Source organism: Panthera uncia, chromosome F1 (genome assembly GCF_023721935.1).
Source record: "Panthera uncia isolate 11264 chromosome F1, Puncia_PCG_1.0, whole genome shotgun sequence".
In the NCBI taxonomy this organism is placed as follows: domain Eukaryota; kingdom Metazoa; phylum Chordata; class Mammalia; order Carnivora; family Felidae; genus Panthera; species Panthera uncia.
In genome coordinates, this window is record NC_064813.1 from 30,497,511 (window position 1) to 30,515,100 (window position 17,590).

General features: G+C 39.4%; 1 protein-coding gene across 1 annotated transcript in view; it reads left to right on the forward strand.

Annotated features, from left to right (window-relative positions):
* INTS7 (integrator complex subunit 7) overlaps nucleotides 1-17,038 on the forward strand; it is a 91,461-nt gene extending 74,423 nt beyond the window's left edge. The window contains exons 16-20 of the mRNA XM_049634190.1: nucleotides 826-894; nucleotides 8,209-8,341; nucleotides 11,990-12,088; nucleotides 13,367-13,552; nucleotides 16,646-17,038. Of these exons, the coding sequence (XP_049490147.1) occupies nucleotides 826-894; nucleotides 8,209-8,341; nucleotides 11,990-12,088; nucleotides 13,367-13,552; nucleotides 16,646-16,933 (775 nt within the window). The 3' untranslated portion in view covers nucleotides 16,934-17,038. The remainder of the gene's footprint in view (nucleotides 1-825; nucleotides 895-8,208; nucleotides 8,342-11,989; nucleotides 12,089-13,366; nucleotides 13,553-16,645) is intronic.
* The last annotated feature ends 552 nt before the right edge of the window (nucleotides 17,039-17,590 follow it).

The window sequence follows — 17,590 nt, forward strand, 5'->3', positions numbered from 1 at the left end:
CCACCGCTAAGAAGAGCATCCAAAACCCGGGTCCCCCAGTGTCACATACTTGGTGCTCACTTGAGCTGCAGCGGAAAACGTAACACATTTTCCCACCAGAAAACCATTTTCTCTTTTGCATCACTTCTGTTTTCTTCATGGTGAACAACCCTGGTTCCCATCACCTTTACTAATGATCTATTATTCCATAATCTTCATTGTCCCTTTTGTTCCCTAAGCCTTCCTTGGGTTTTCCGTATTTTCTTATTAGCAGCCTCAAACCCTTTTTGAAAGGAGGGCAGAGATAAATTGTTTTTAAGTTGTAGGGCCTATAAACCAGTAGTTCTGGGCCTTTTGGGTTTCTAAGTAAAAACCTTATGAATGCTGTGGACCCTCTCCTCTCCAGAATGCATTTATGCACACCCCCCAGCAGATTTGTAAAGTTGCAGTAGGGTTAACAGATCCCTTGAGCCCCAGCTTAGGAACCTCTGGGGTATCTAGAGACCATTTTGGTTGTTGCTGTTTTTAACTTTTATCAGTGAAACTTCTACATCTAAGCAGAAGAAAACCATTTCTGTGATTGAATCACAGAGCCTGTTGCTTGGTTCCCACCCCCTACCCCAACCCCACATTAGGCGGCCTCTGAAGTACTCTTCCTGGAACAGAATGTGAGAGTCACTATTATAAACAATAAAAGGGGGAAAAAATAGAGTCCCAAACTATTTGATTTGATAACATTATTGTTGCCTCACTTAAAATGTGGTCCTCATCTCGACTTGAACTTCAGAGAATATAAAGTCTATGTGGATTTCTCTCTTTTCATGTATAACCTTAACGTCCATCCAGACAGCAGCAGAGCTGTTTATTGATATCTCATGCAATAGAAGCCCTCATTTTGGACCCAGAATCAGCAAGGTATTTCTAATAATAGTTTACATTGAAGTGCATTTTCAAATATGTTATCTTACCTAGTCATCACAACAGTGTTTTGGAAGAGGTTTTACAGAAGAACAAAGAACAGGGACTTCTCCAGTATTTACCTGAGGTCACAGCTACTGACAAAACATGGATTTTCCGACTCCATTGTTTATTTACCTCCTGCCTCCTATTTTTAAAACACTGACCTGGAAAAATAACTAAGAAGAAATTCTTTGAAATTTGAATATTTTCTTCTTGTATACTGTAACTAAATTTTGGTATGGAAAACTGGGTTAGTAATATAATTAAGCTTGACATTTTTATTCTTTGGTTTCCTAAACAAAAAGATATTCCTATTTTTGCTTCATTAATATTCTTCTCTCCTCTTCCATTAACTAATTATTCAGGAATGTTCCACTGGTTTTTTTGTTTGTTTTTTTGTTTTTTTTCCCATTATACTATTCTGTTTTGGAATGTGCATTTTCAGGTGTCTGTAATTTCCAATCTAATAAGGCCTGTGATTCCAGGATCAGCTTTCTCAAAGAATACAATCAACAAAGCCGGGTAAAATTTCTCTACCCTGAAGCATTCACTCACCATTTCCTTTCCGGACAATAGCAAAGTCCTTGCTTCTGTCTTAAAATTCTGCCTACTCCTAGACTAGGCCGCTTGGCTATCTTTTTCCCCATTCATCTGATCCATTTTAATATTTTCATAACATACTAATATTTGCTTATTTTTCCTTTTATCCTGTTCTCACCAGTGTTCATTTTCCCTTCAGACCTGCAGTGCTTGTTTTTAAAAAAACAAACCCCTTCCTTTTAAGTTTCAAAGTGTGCTTACACTTTCATGTACTTTACAGAGTCTTTGCCAATTAATTGCTGATTCAAGACTCACATCACACCATCTTTTATTGTGCCATACTCATTTTACCTCTTAGCACCCAGATATCGTTGTACTGTTGACTGGTATGATAGGCATGTTTTTCTCTTGATTGACTTTTTAACAGAGATTGAGTGCACTGTCAGCAGGGATGGGGTGAAGGGAGTTATCCAGCCAGCTTACTCATGCTGCTACTCTCTTTCTCACTCTTCTCCGCCCCCTCTCACTCTCCAAACCAGTTCTCCTAGCCTCTGCCCTTCATAGCAGGGAAAAGTTGGAAAAGAAAGCTTGTACCTTGAAGGAGGGTTCTTTGGGTTTCATTCTCAATAGTATACAACTGCTAAGAGTGGCTTCCTCCTAAAACTTCTGTTCTCGATATTATATATTCTGTGCCTTCCAAGTAAAGAAGGACTTGCAGCTAAAAAAGAACCTCAAGAGGACCTCTTTTGCACTGCTGGTGGGAATGCAAACTGGCACAGCCACTCTGGAAATCAGTATGGAGGTTCCTCAAAAAATTAAAAATAGAACTACCCTGTTACCAGCAATTGCTCTACTAGGTATTTATCCAAGGGATACAGGTGTGGTGTTTTGAAGGGACACATGCACCCTAATGTTCATAACAGCACTATCGACAATAGCCAAAGTATGGAAAAAGCCCAAATGCCCATCGACTGATGAATAGGTAAAGAAGGTATGGTATATATATACAATGGAGTATTACTCGACAATCAAAAAGAATGAATCTTACCATTTGCAACTACGTGGATGGAACTAGAAGGTATTATCCTAAGCAAAATTAGAGAAAGACAGATATCATATGACTTCATTGATATGTGGAATTTAAGATACAAAACAGATGAAAATAAGGAAAGGAAGCAAAAATAATATAAAAAGGGGGGGGGGGACAAAACAGAAGAGACTCTTAAATATGGAGAGCAAACTGAGGGTTGCCAGAGGAGTTGTGAGTGGGGGAATGGGCTAAATGGGGCAAGGGACATTAAGGAAGACCCTTGTTGGGATGAGCACTGGGTGTTATACATAGGGGATGAATCATTGGAATCTACTCTTGAAATCATTATTGCCCTACATGCTAACTCACTTGGATATAAACTTTAAGGTTAATTTAAAAAAAAACTCAAGAAAAGGAGGCATAACATTGGTATTTCACTGTAGTTTTTACAAAAATGTGTCTATCTTTTTCATAGCCTAGAAGCTTTTTTGGAAGAAGGCATCTTGTCTTACTATTCAGCTTTGTATCTCTAGCACCTAATATAGTGCCTGAACCAATAACAGTAAATAGATTATGACAGGGTAGATGTTTATAATTATGAATTGTCTACCTCATTCCAACTTTTTAGAATTATCAAGAAGAAATATTTTGAGATGGTGGTTCATTGCATTTTTCTATTCTGACTTTTTATTTGTAATAAGTCCTTTGCACTTAATCTTTATGTTACTGCCTAAAAGATAAGCGAACAGTTCCTGGCTATGACAGAATAAATAGACTGGACTTTTCCTTTTACTGCGAACAACTAAAACCTGGATAAAACATAAAAGTTTTATGTAAAACTGTAAACAGTTAACTGTTTACAGACATTGGACAATAGGAAATTCAAGAATGTCATCCCTTGGTGAAGGGACACAAATAAGGTAAACCCTACCATAGTCTTTCCTTTCTTTTCCCTGGAAACACTCAGCAGAACACAGTGGTCTTGCTTAGTTGAAGAGATAGGAATCAGGGCTCAGGGAACCAGAAGAAGCTAGAACTTGCAGGACAGAATACAGGGGAGAGAAAGCAGCTTTCCAGGGAAAGAGCTCCAGAAATTTCATAGGCTGTGATTCTTTGGCTGAAGATTAGCATATGTGTACTAAGATACACATATGTAAGGGAAACTGCACAAGGCCAGGCAAAAAACAACTACTGGGGGAAGAATGATGACCAGAAGTTATAAGCTGAACAATTCCTAGAGTTCACACATGTCTGAGAAATGTTTTGAGTTCCACCTAGCCAAATGGAGAGACCTTATTGAACACTGAGAGCATTCAGAAGAAACACCAGAAGGGTCACACCACCTTAGCAGTAGGGCTAAACTAAGTCTAGAGCAGTCTTTCAGATAAGGTTCAAATGAATCAGGATTATATACAAGTAACTTGACTGTCTACCAAAACAAAATTTAACATTCTCTAAAGACAATAAAATAAAAAGTTCAACAGTATAAAATCCACACTTGTAGCATCAGATCAAGAATTATTAGACATGAGAGGAAGCAGGAAAATGTGACATAACCAGGAGAAAATTAAGTCATTTAGGAAAAAGACTCAACAAATGACAGATGATGGAATTTACAGAGTTGGACTCTAGAATAGCTATTACTAATATTTTCAGAGATTTAAAGGTAAAAGATAACATAATTAGGAGAAAAATTAAAGATGTAAAAAGGACCAAATGGAATTTCTAGAGCTAAAAAATACAGTATCTTGATTTTGCCTTTATTTTTGAAAGATAATTTTGATGGATATAGAATTCAACTTTGGGTTAGGTTTAATGGTACATTCGATATTGCAAGAGAAAAGTTCAGTGAACTTGGAAGACGTAACAATAAAAACTACCCAGACCGGACAGTGAAATAAGAAACAGCCTGAAAAACAACAGAGTCAAAACTAGCCTGTGGAACAGTATCATTTGTACTAATATATACATGTAACCACAAATCCTAGAAAGAGGGGAATGAAGGAAAGGGAAATATTTAAATGGCTGAAGTTTTTAAATGTTTAATTAAAAATGTAAACCCACAGATTCAAGAAGCTTAACAAACCACAAGTAAGGTAAACAAAGAAAACCATAACAAGCCATACATTGTAATCAAATTGCTGAAAACTAATGATGAAGAGAAAAAATTTAAATGGAGAAAGGGAGTGCATAGAAGGGAAGAAAGATCAGAAATCCACTGATTTCTCATCAGAAATAATGCAAGCCAGAAGACAATTAGAACATCGTTAAAGTTATGAGAGTGAAAAAGGTAACCCAGTATTCTATATTCAGTAAAAATTACCCTTCAGTAATTAAGACTAAATAAAGGCCTTTTCAGACAAAATCTGAGAAAACTTGTTACCACCAGATGTGCACTACTAGAAATGTTAAGTTCTTCAGGCTGAAGTGAAACCATTTCCACTGTAAACTTAGAGCCACAAAACAGAGTGAAGGGCACTGGAAATGGTAAATATGTCACTAAATATAAAAGACTTCTTTCATTTTTTTAAAGTGTTGATCATTCAAAACAATAATAACTATGGGAGTTTATAACATGTGGAAGTAAAATGTAGGAAATAAGACATGACAGGGAGGGGATTGCTGTATGATTTTTATGTTTTACATGAAGTAGCATATAGAAAATTATTTGAAGATAACTTGTGATAAACTAAGGACGAATAAACTCTAGAGCAACCACTAAAAAATAAAACAAGCCAGGAGATGAGGTAAAATGAAATACTAAAAACAACAGAAACAAACCCAGTTAATCCAAAAGAAGATGGGGAAGACAGGATAAAAAGAAACCGTGAACAGATGGAAAAGTAGAAAACAAATTACAAGATGGTAGCCATAAACCCAATCATACCAGTTATTACAGTAAATGTAGTCTTACTCTAAATAAAATCAGAGATTACCCTACTGAATACAAAAGCAAACCCAACTGTCTGCTCACCACAAGTAACCCATTATAAAGACACAGATAAAAGTAAACATAAGGACAGAAAAGTATATATCCTGAAACTCTAAAAGCTGAAGTGACCATATTAATATCATACAAAATAGACCTCAGTACAAGGTACATTTCATCATAATAAAGGATTCCATCCATCAAGAAGACATAGTTCTAAATATGTACAAAGAAACATGAAGCAAAAACTGGCAGAACTGAAAGGAGAAATAAATCCACAATTATCAAGTTTTCAACACTTCCTCTGTGAGTAAAGAACAGCTTGTCAGAAAATTTCTTAGGATGTAGAAGACTTGAACAACACTATCAATCATCTTGACCTAATTGACATGTACCAAAAGCAGCGTATATGTTCTTTTCAAGTGCATTTGGAACATTTAATGAGATAAACCATACACTGGGCTAGAAAACAAATCTCAATGAACTTTTAAAAGCGTTGAAATCATACAGAATATGGTATCTGACAATTAAGTTAGAATTGACTAACAAAAACGATCTCCGGAAAATCCCCACACATTTAAATATTAAATAAGACTTCTGAATAACCTAACTGGTCAAGAAATCAGAAGAAAAATTAGAAAATATGTTAAAACAGGATGAAAATGAGAACACATATCAAAACTTGTGGGATGCAGCGAATGCAGAGCCTAGAGGGAAATTGACAGCTTTAAATGTTTTTGTATAACATAAAAAGTTTAGAATCAGTGATCTAAGTTTCTACCTTATCTGATGCTACAAAAAGAAAGCAAATTAAACTCAAAATAATTTGAAGGAAAGAAGTAACAAAAATATGAGCACTGATAAATGAATTAGAAATAAATAGTGGAGAAAATCAATGAAACCAAAAGCTGGCTCTTTGAAAAGACAATGAAACTGATAAAACCAGTTAGTCTGAGTGGTAAAGGAACACAAATTACCGATACCAGAAATCAAAAACACCAGACCAAGTCCTATAGCTATTAAAAGCCATAATAAGGGAATAACAGTTTTCATGAACACAGACACAAAAACTTTTAACAAGACATGTGCAGATTGAATCCAGCAATATCCAAAAGATAATGCATCAGAACTAAGTAGGTTTTATCCCAGGAATACCAGGTTAACAATAGAAGACCAAACGGTGTAATTTACCATATTGCATAATAAAGGAGAAAAGCTGAAGCGGAGAGCTTAATAAACATTTCAAGTCTTACTATGAAGCTATAGTAATTAAGACTATATGATATTTGTTTGATGGTAGAATGGAGAGACCACTCACGTATGTGATCATTTGATTTTTGACAAAGGTACCAAGGTCCTTCAACTTACATCTTAATGAAGTTCATTTCTTAAGTAAATGAATGCTTTGGTAGGAGGTAGAGCAGTATATTCTGAATTTAGACCCTTTTGGTAGCAGGTAACTCCGTAAAAGACTTTAGTTTCTTTATGCTTTTTGTGTATAGTTTTCCTTAGAGTCCTATAAATGAGGTTCAGTTCTTGTCTTATTGGAACTTAAGATATAGTACAGAGCAGGAAACAAAGCTTTGGAGCCAGGCCAATACAAACATGAATCCCTTGTCATTCACTCCTAGCTGTATAAATATGTGCATGTGATTTCATCACATTGAGCCGCATATGCATGAACTACAGGTAACTTGTGATGCCTACCTCCTAGAGTGGTTGTGGTGGTTAACTGAAATAACCTGTCTAAAGTACCTAAGGGAAGTGCTTTAGTTATGCCTTTAACACACCACTTGATGTTAAGAGGATAATAAGAGAGGGGCGCCTGGGTGGCTCCGTGAGTTGAGTGTCTGACTCTTTCTTAGTTTTGGCTCAGGTCATGATCTCATGGTTTGTGACATTAAGTCCCACATTGGGCTCTGTGCTGACAGCGTGGAGCCTGCCTGGGATTCTCTACCTCTCTCTGTCTCTGCCCCTCCCCTGCTCACTCGCATGTTCACACTTTCTCTCTAAACAAATAAACGTTTTTTAAAAAGGATAATAAGGAAATAATAAGAACAGTTATGCCCAGTGTGGCCGAATTACCTATGTTGCATTTTCAAATAACCGCCTTGAAGTTTAGTTGGAATACAAAAGGTTTGCTTTCTTTTTTCACTTAGGAAGACTTTCAAAAACACTTTTAGGTCTGAGGCAGTAGAGGAAGAAAGAAGGAATCTCGGTAAAACTTTCCAGCATGCTCTATATACTAGCTCTCCCCTGAACATGCCTGTGCCTTTCACATCCATGCTGTGGATCCATGCCGTTTCCACAGCCACAAATGCCCTCCACACTTCCACCTCTCCACATCTCCATCCTGCTAGCCCGCTAATTTGCTCAGGACCTGTCTCTTCTGTGGCATTCCTCCCCTCCCTCCATGTGCTGATCTGTTATTTATAGATCTTCACTGGTTATTTGGCACTTATGGATAATTACCTTTTCAAATGTCTTAGGTCTCCTTCCCCTCATGGCACAGACAGGGTTTAAACATTTTTCTACTACCTAACACCAAAGTGATTAGACTTACAGAATTTGAAGTCAGGTCTGGGTTTGAATTCCAGGCTTATTACTTAACCTCTCCAAGCCTCAGTTTCCCCCCACCTGTAAAATGGAACAACCATACCTACGTCGTTATTTTACAAATTAAATGAGAACATGTGCAAAGTGCCTGACACATGTAGACACTGAAGTAGTGACTATTTTGGTTGATTAATTGATACTGATTTGACCTCAGTTTCCAGGAATACGGATCTACTGGAGCGGCCCATGCTGACAGTGAATATGAGAGGAGAATGATGTCTGTGTATAATCATGTCTTGGAGGAAGTGGAATCACTCAATCGGAAATATACCCCTGTTTCTTACATGGCAAGTGACATTTGTTTTAGTGAGTTTTCATTACATAGATAGAAGTGGGTTTTTATCCAACACTTACTAACCATGTGAATTCATCGAATTCCCCTCTCTGCCTGTTTTCTGCTGTGCCTATTTTGTAAGGGTTAATAATTGCTGTGAGGATGAAATGAGCTAATCCATGGAGCACTTAGCACATCTCTCACTGCTATAGAGTTACGTTAATGTGTCAAATCTGCTCTACCAGAATGCACTTTTTTTTTCCTTTTAACAATTGAACTGAAGTTGCAATAGTTCTCAACCCTGGCTACACGTTAGAATCACTTTGGGAGTTTTTTTTAAAAAATAAATCACTACCCAGGCCCCACTCCAGACCAAGTAACTTTGAATCTCTGCAGTTGAGGCCCAGGCATTAGTATTTATAAAAAGCTCCCAGGTGATTGATTCTGTCCTGCCACCAGGGTTGAGAACCACTGGCCAATTGAAACAGAACTGTGCTTGTCATCTACAAGGCAGTGAATCACTTCCTGCCAGATGATGCCACTGATGTCCTTTTAGCCTGCTGAATCTATTGCCTTTGGCCCTGTTCAGCTCTTCCTCTTCCTTCAGTTTCCTCCATCACAGGACAGACTGACACACCTTCACCCAGATTTTCTCCTCCCTGTCTGGCCATTCCCCAAGTGTCTTAGTCAGCTCAGGCTCCTGTATCAAAATACCTGTAGACAGGCTGGCTTAAACAACAGGCACTTCTCTCTCATGGTTGTAGGGGCTGGAAAGTCCAGAACAAAGGTGGCAGCCAGTTTGGTTCCTGGTGACAACCCTCTTGCTGGCTTGTGGACAGCCACCTTCTCACTGTGCCCTCACACGTGGAAGAGAAAGGGAGCTCTGGTCTCTTTTTTTCTTGTAAGGACACTAATCGCATCATGGGGCCCCATCCTCATGACCTCATCCAACCCTCATACCCTCTCAAAAGCCATGTCTCCAATTACCAACATATTGGGAGATAGGGCTTCAATGCAGGAGTTTGGGGAAGCCACACATTCAGCCCATAACACCCCATCTGTGACCTTATACCTTGGAGAGTTTCCCTTGCCTTGGCTACCCATTAGATGCTGACATTCCCTGTAGCTCTTTTCTGGCTCCCGCTCTTCTCGCTCTGTACTCTCACCCGTTATCAGGTGTTTAAGAAGAAATTGGTGAGGTATGTTGTTGAAGAGTTAGATTAGATTTTCAGGACAGATACATTCCCTGACATAAGATCGTCAATACGTATTTGCTGAGTTGAATTGACCTGGGTGGTTGTTTGACAGAGACTTGGTTGCTAAGGGACAGAGTAAAGATTCTCTTTGAAGGAAATACACACATCCATGCAAGACATTGATTAGATGTCAAAAAATATAAAGGCTGGGGGCACCTGGGTGGTTCATTCGATTGAGCATCCTACTCTTGGTTTCAGCTTGGGTCATGCTCTCACGGTTCGTGTGTTCAAGCCCCACAGCTTGGGATTCTCTCTCTGCCCCTCCCCCTACTCTTGCACATGCCCTCTCTCTCTCTCTCTCTCTCTCTCTCTCAAATAAACTTTAAAAAAAAATACAAAGGCTGTAAAGTATCACACTCAACAAAGAAGAGCGTGTTGGTGCTATGCTAGTCCTCCTTCTGGCTTACTAACTACACTACGTGCCTCCATATTTCCAGACTGTTAACTATAATGGTAATCTGCTCCTAACACACCTATGCACATGTGCCCAAGGGGCCATCGGCCTCAGAGGCACTCCACACTCTCCATATGGGGAATTGCAAAATCTGCCTCCATTCTTTTAAAAGAGAGAATGGTGCCTTTTTGCCCCAGAACAGCCTGAGGGCACTTGGGTCCCCTAAGTCCAGCCTTTAAAGAGGTTTCTCTCCTAAAATACTGTTGGCATCAGACTTCCACCACCAGTAGGATGTCCCTGCAAGTGCTTCCCAGATTCCTCGTTGCAGGAAGGTGAATAATGTTGCCTTAGCAGTTAAACCTGAAGAAATAGACCCAATGTGTTTGAATCTGTGTTGTGGTTTTCTCAAGTAATAGACCTGGCATTTGTATTAGGAGTCTCTTGGGCACGAAATGTTCAACAGCCTGAAACCAATAAGGAGTGGATTCTTCTGGCCTAGAGCCTTAATGCCCAGCTGTTTAAAATTGTTCACAAACATAGGCAACTAGGTGGCACTGTGCTTAGAATCAGCAGCTCAGAAGGGCAGACAGCACAGTAGAGTGGCTTGCAGCTTCAGGCCATTGGTGGGGAAGTAGACTGAGGAGGGGAGGGGAGGGTACACCAACAGGAGCAGTTCTAGGTCACCTCAAGTTACAAGTGTTCTGATGGTGCTGTAATTTTTTTTCTCTTAAGTTTGCAAACCATTGGTGAAATAGAAAACAAATCACTGAACTAAGAGTCAAGCAACCCAGGTTCTAGTCCCAGCTTGTCCCATTACCTGTCTGGGTGACCTGTGTTATCAGCAGAATTGAGGATTAGACTGGGTGATCTTTGCAGTATCTTTGACGGTGTCACAGTTGTATGCTCATCTCCAAACTCACCAAGTTGGATACATTAAATACGTAAAGTTTTTTGTATGTCGGTCATACCTCAATAAAGTGGTTTTAAATACATACATACATACATACATATATACATACATATAATATCTCAGAACTCTTTTAAGTTCTAGTTGTGTGGCTCCTCTTACTAAGACTCAAAGGATTCATTGTAGTGATTCTCTTCAGCTATGCTGGGATTTTCAAAACTCAGTTAAATTTGTGAAATAGATATTTGAAATAAAGTATTCTATTAAAATTTCGGAATTCCATAGAGTTGGACTGTATTGTCATTCTTCATCTGAATTCCAGTAAGTTTCCCCCATTGCTCACTCTGGGGCTATAGGGACAGGGAAGCCACCATGTGGAGATGGAGATGGAGATGGGATGGAAGAATGAGGATGTCAGGGTTCGTGGGATTTGGTGTCTGGCCTCGGACATCGATATACTGCTCTGGCTTCTTTACCATATTTTCTTTATCCTACTTTAACATACAATAGTTACTCTTTGTTGTAGTAACTAAAATCATTATATAATAATATATCTAATAGTTCTAAGTGTTATGGAAATGCAAAGTTTGTGCATTATTTTGCCTTGAGGATTTTCTTCTACATTTACTTTTTATTTTATCAAATATACTTCAAAGTAAAGTAAAAATCTGCAATTGTATTCCTTGACATGAGAGATTTGGCAAACATTTGGGTGTTATGCCTATTTCCTGATAGGTATGTACCTTTGCAATAATCATAGGACCATTTGTACTTTAAAAAAAAATTTTTTTTAACGTTTATTCATTTTTGAGAGATGGAAAGAGACAGAGCATGAGTGGGGGAGGGGCAGAGAGAGAGAGAGAGAGAGGGAAACAGAATCGGAAGCAGGCTCCAGGCTCTGAGCTGTCAGCACAGAGCCCGACGTGGGGCTTGAACTCACAGATTGCAAGATCATGACCTGAGCCAAAGTCAGACGCTTAACCAACTGAGCCACCCAGGTGCCCCAACCATTTCTACTTTTTAAACTTCTTCCTTAAAGTACCATTTGTTGATGAAATTTGGAAATTTATTTTTATTTGACTTAGTTTCTTTTCTTCCCCCCAGCATACAGCATGCCTCTGCAATGCCATCATTTCCTTGCTGAAAGTTCCTCTTTCATTTCAGAGATATTTTTTCCAGAAACTGCAGTCTACCAGCATCAAGGTAATAATAGCAAGAATAGAGGTTAATACTGATTAAAAACCCAGTTACCTTTTGAAGAATATGTGGGATAGAGCTCTGCTTCAGGATCTTACCTTTGGTTTTGATGAAACTTACAGCCTTTAGTTGTGAATTTCGTCTCCCTTTACTGAGTGGTTTGGTGAAAGGAACGGGATTTGGGGATTAAACCCTCTCCCTTGTGACCTGTCAGTGCCAGATGCAGTGAGACGGTGTTTGGGTACCTGGAGCTCTGTCCCTTGTCTCCAAGAATAATTTGAGAGGTTTCATGATAGTCACCTACAAGGATCTTGAGCTGAGCCCGTGTGTGATTGGACTTTCCAGACCCAGAATAAATCAGGTCCAATAAAACATCACCAGTCCTACCTCCAGGGCACTTTTGTCTGTGAATATCCAGTTTTGAGGAGCTGGCCAATGAGAAGAGCTAGTATTTGAAAATATGTAAGCCACTCAACATTCAAAAATGTATTTTTGATTCAGAGAATGGAATTTTTGGGAAAGGAGGAAAACTGTCACCCGCAAGAGGTTTTCTAGGTTATCCCTGGCAGTAAATGTCTTCCGTGCACGTTGCATATCCATTCGAATGTTTTGGGTTGCATTTCAGAATGACGTGAATAATAAGGAAAATTGATTACCTTAGGTAAGATGTGTGCAGGGTTGATTGAGGCAATGCTCAACATTATCAGAAAGACCCAATTTCTTCCATCTCTTCATTTAGCAGAATTTGGGCTTTCGGTAGTTTAAGTGTATTGGGATTTTAAATATGTTTTTAAATAAAAAACTACTCTAATGAGAGGTTTGAAATTGACTTTCATACCATTGTGACTTGATTTTATGTGTAATCCTAGAATATTAAGTACGTTTGCCTTTGAATTTAGTGTATTTAAAATTACGAAAGACCAGAGGACAGCCTCTAGATATGAAAATTTACATGATGCATTTCTGTACTGGAATTGGTTCCTTGTCAAAGAAAGGCCCCACCACAGGAATGGGCAAGAATAGTGCCTTCACTTTTTTCTAATCCTCTTTTACCCTCACACAGAACTGGGGTTTGACGTAGAAAACACAGTGGTATTTAAAAGGAAGCATTAGGAGAAGGAACCCTTGACCTTAAAGGTACATCTGCCTGCTTATCCTGGCATAGCCAGGTCGTTAGTTGTATGTGTAACGTTGTAACCTGTAAATAATAATTAGCACAAACTTGTCTGTCAGGAGAGAGCTTGCTCTTGCTTGTTAGCATTTATTTTAATGTTGGTATTCTAGCTTGCTCTGTCGCCGTCCCCCCGGAACCCTGCAGAGCCCATCGCGGTCCAGAATAACCAGCAGCTGGCACTAAAGGTAGAGGGAGTGGTTCAACATGGATCAAAACCAGGACTCTTCCGCAAAATTCAGTCCGTCTGTCTGAATGTTTCTTCTACACTACAGAGTAAATCTGGACAAGACTACAAGGTAATTTAGAAAAGAGGCAGAGTTATGATGTGGATTTTATCAACTTACATTAATGGAAGTTTTCTAGTGCTAAGCAGACTGCAGTTACACCTCCTAACAGATGAGATACGGACACAAGTTAAAAGTACATTCTCAGGCTTGAGGGGGCTCGTGAACAGCACTTCTCTTTTCCCTGCCTGAGCCAGCTGATGGAGAAACATCCAGGCAGACAGTAATCAGATACGAGTTTTATTATTATAGCTGTCGGGAAACCCCGCTCAGGTATCTGGCAACAGGGACTTCTAGCTTTGTACCACTGAATTTTCCCACCAGCCTCAGCCCGCACACACAAGAGCCTGCCCCTGTAAAACTGATGGTAGGAAGGAGCGCCCTGAGTCCCAGAGAAGGCAAAGAGAAGATCTTAGCTCCCCGTGCTCAGTTCCTACCCAGAAACTCCCCATCAGTAGGATTTACCTCCTTCCCTGGAGACCAGTACTGCCCATCTAATGAAAAGTCCCTCCACATGGAGGGAAACCTCAGGACTGAGGGAATAAGTGCTCCCTTTCCCCCAAAAAGCACACATCGAATTATTTTTCTCTATTTTAAGGGAATTGTAGCATTTTCCCCCAAAAAGGCTATACAACATTGACAGGCATGGTCAGATAAAGTAAAATCTTTCCTCAAGGGTGTAACCCTAGGAATTGGCTGCTTTGAGAAATCACGAGGTAGGTAACCAAAAATCGTGCTTGCTTTGTTAGCTGAGACTGGGATGCTGAGTACCGTGGAATACCAGTATTCCAAATGCAGAGTGTTCCTTTCTATGGACATCTCTTTCTGGTTCCTTGATGGTTTATTCACAGTAAATGGAACAAGGGAACAAGTACACAGTTGTAGGGACGGAGTTGTTCAGATGCCCACATTGGTTGTATCCGGGTTTATTGTGGGCACGCTTGAACTGAGCTCCATAGCAAGGAAAGGAGTATTAGTAGAAATATAAAAAGAGAGCATTTTATTCTCTTTGGTGGTTTTAGGCTAAAAACCCAAGAGAAGGTGTGGCTTAGGCCGTTTTTACTTTCTTTACTTTGGTAACTTTCTCCTCCTTCTTTGCCCACTCTGATATGGCTCAGCCTTTATTCTCTTCTCTTCCTCTCTGACTCCCACAACACGGAGCATGGTGCCTTATGTAGCAAATATTTGATGAATGATGAAAAAAAAATCATTTACTGTATTTGGAGTACAACTGCTATGTTCGTGGGTGATCCCTGTTGTCACAGAAGATCCTAGTGAGAATTTACATAGTTAACTTACCCCTTTCAACAGCTGTCTCCTCACTTTGAGTTTGAGAGAACAGTAACGATGATTCTTATTGTTCCTTGTATATGATTTCCACTCTTAAGAAAAAAACCTTCAAACCAGTCTTCTGCTTATTGACTTCCCTCTGGAGGCATTGCTTAATGCCCGGAAGCTGATATAAGTTATATAGGACAGGATTGCTCTGTTGTGTTACATGCAGTGAGTTCTCAACTTGAAATGCATCATCCATTCAGAGCGATCAGGTTGCCTTGGCCTATTTCTGGTCCTTTTAAGGAAGTTCTTATTTGGTAGGCATGTTGTTTAGGGACATAAAACCCCTATAGAAGTTGTGCAAACAAACAAAACCGGGCTTATAAATCTAAGATCTTGAATTGGTCAGTGACTTCATTCCATTGCTGTTACGGAAAGATTAACCTGTTCCCTGAGTCACAAAGCTTCAGGGCACATTTATATCATTAATTATACAACAGAAACACACACATAAATGTAGAACAATCTGGCCAAATATTCATTAAGGTTACCTGTGTATGCATTCTCAGAATAAGTGTCTCTCTTAACATACTTCATCTTAGGTACAGGTCAGGGTATACCAGCAAGTGTTACTCTGTTCTTTGAAGGACAAAGGCATGAGTGTCTAGCTACATAAGTGAACAAGCCCATAAATCTGTGTTTTAGAATATATTGTGCTGCCCATCTGAACAAGACACTGATTATTAAATGAGCACTGTACAAGTTATAAAGTTAATTTGTTTTAAAGAGGGAGGGTTGACTGTATTAAGTAATACAAAATCAGACTGGCTAGGAGGAGGAACCCTAACTTGTATTTACTTAGAGTTATGTTCTTTTTCAGTCTCTTAGATTTTAAACTCCCTGAAACAGGTGATTGTACCCTGTTTCTTCAGAATTTCTCTTTACAGACTAAAGAAAGATGGGAATCAGAGTTGGGGTTGGGTAAGCAAGTGTAAGAGGGGAATATTCTTTTCCACCCTCTTAAGGTCTCCGGCTGGGCCTACGATTAAACTAACATTAAGGCGCATTAACAGGAGAAAAGCATACAAGTTTGTTAGAATTGTACACATACATGGGAGTCTTCACAGACAATGGAAACCCAGAGAAGTGACCAGAGCAGAAAGCTTATGTAACTTTTAGACAAAGAAACAGTAAATTTGTGGAGACTTAAGACAAATGGGCAGTAAAGAGGTGGGGACTGACTGGGAGAGAGATGGGGCGGCAGTCCGTGCATTTCAACCTTGATTCCCAGTCTCTGGTGATAAGGATGTTCTCCTTCTCTTGGTACAGAGAAGGCACCTTTCTCATGGGAGGTTTTATGGCCTGTTTTAGGTAAAAATGGCAAGGTCAGAGACCCTTCCTACATCCTCTGTTTCGCAAGTGCCTTTAGTTGAAAAGAATCAATGTGCCAAAGCAGCATTGTTTTGAAGAGGCGTGTCCTGAGCTCCTTCACAAGGAGGAAAGGCAGCATATGAAGGGGTCGAGACAGGCTCTGGGAGCTTGTTCTGGTAGTGAGGAGGTAGTATCACTTAGTGATAGAGAGTGTAGGCTCTGGAGTTCACCTGCCTTGGTTCAGATGCCAGTTCCACTACTCATTAGCTGTGTGACCTTGGAGAAATGACTTAACCTCTCTGCCTCAGTGTTTTTATCTGTAAAACAAGGATAATAATAGTACCTACACCTCTTGGTTGTTTGCAGGGATTAAGTAAGCGCTTAGTACAGGGCCTACCTCACAGTAAGCACTCAGTACATATTAGCTATTACTATTATTTAACAATTTTTTCGTTCCAGATACCCATTGACAATATGACCAATGAGATGGAGCAGAGGGTTGAACCTCATAATGATTACTTCAGTACTCAATTTCTGTTGAACTTTGCTATCCTTGGAACACACAACATTACAGTGGAATCTTCTGTGAAAGATGCCAATGGTATTGTGTGGAAGACGGGTCCCAGAACTACCATATTTGTAAAATCCCTGGAAGACCCTTATTCCCAGCAAATTCGCCTACAACAACAGCAGGCCCAACAACCATTACAACAGCAGCAACAACGAAATGCCTACTCACGGTTTTAGCCACATGATGAATGCACTACAGACTTTACAGGAATTGATCAAATGGGCAAAAATAATTTGATTTTTCATATGGATTAAGATATAAAAGAATGTGGAGTCCATCTATTCATTGGTTTCTATAATGTCATACTCTGGCGAAAAAAAAGAGTTGGTTTTTCTTTAAAAATTTAATTTGAGAAATAATTGGATTCCTAGCCAGAAAGACGCTTTCCCCTTGTTCCTTCTCAAACCATGTCCTTTATCTTCTGTTTGACATTTTCATTGTTTTTCTGTTGCTGAGCCTTTCTTTCTCTTTCAAGAAAAGTCATGTGTTGGGATCACTGAATTCATATATTTGACTGATTTGTCCACCAAAACACATCACTCACTACCTGGCACAGACCTCTCATTCTGAGCTAGGCATTGGGAAGTGCTGACTAGTTGGTACGGAGGAGTCTGTGGGAGTAGAAACTGAGTTCTCCCCTAGACTGACTTCAGTGTGTCCCCTGAAACATCCAGTTTTCTGGGTTTTGAGAGGAAGCAGTCTAGCAGAATTGAAACATCCTGCTACATTATTTCAACTATTCACCTATATTTCTCTGTGCTAAAGCAATCTTAATTTATTGTTTTAGTATTTAATTGACCCCCCCCAAAACCAGCTAACAGTTACAAACAAAG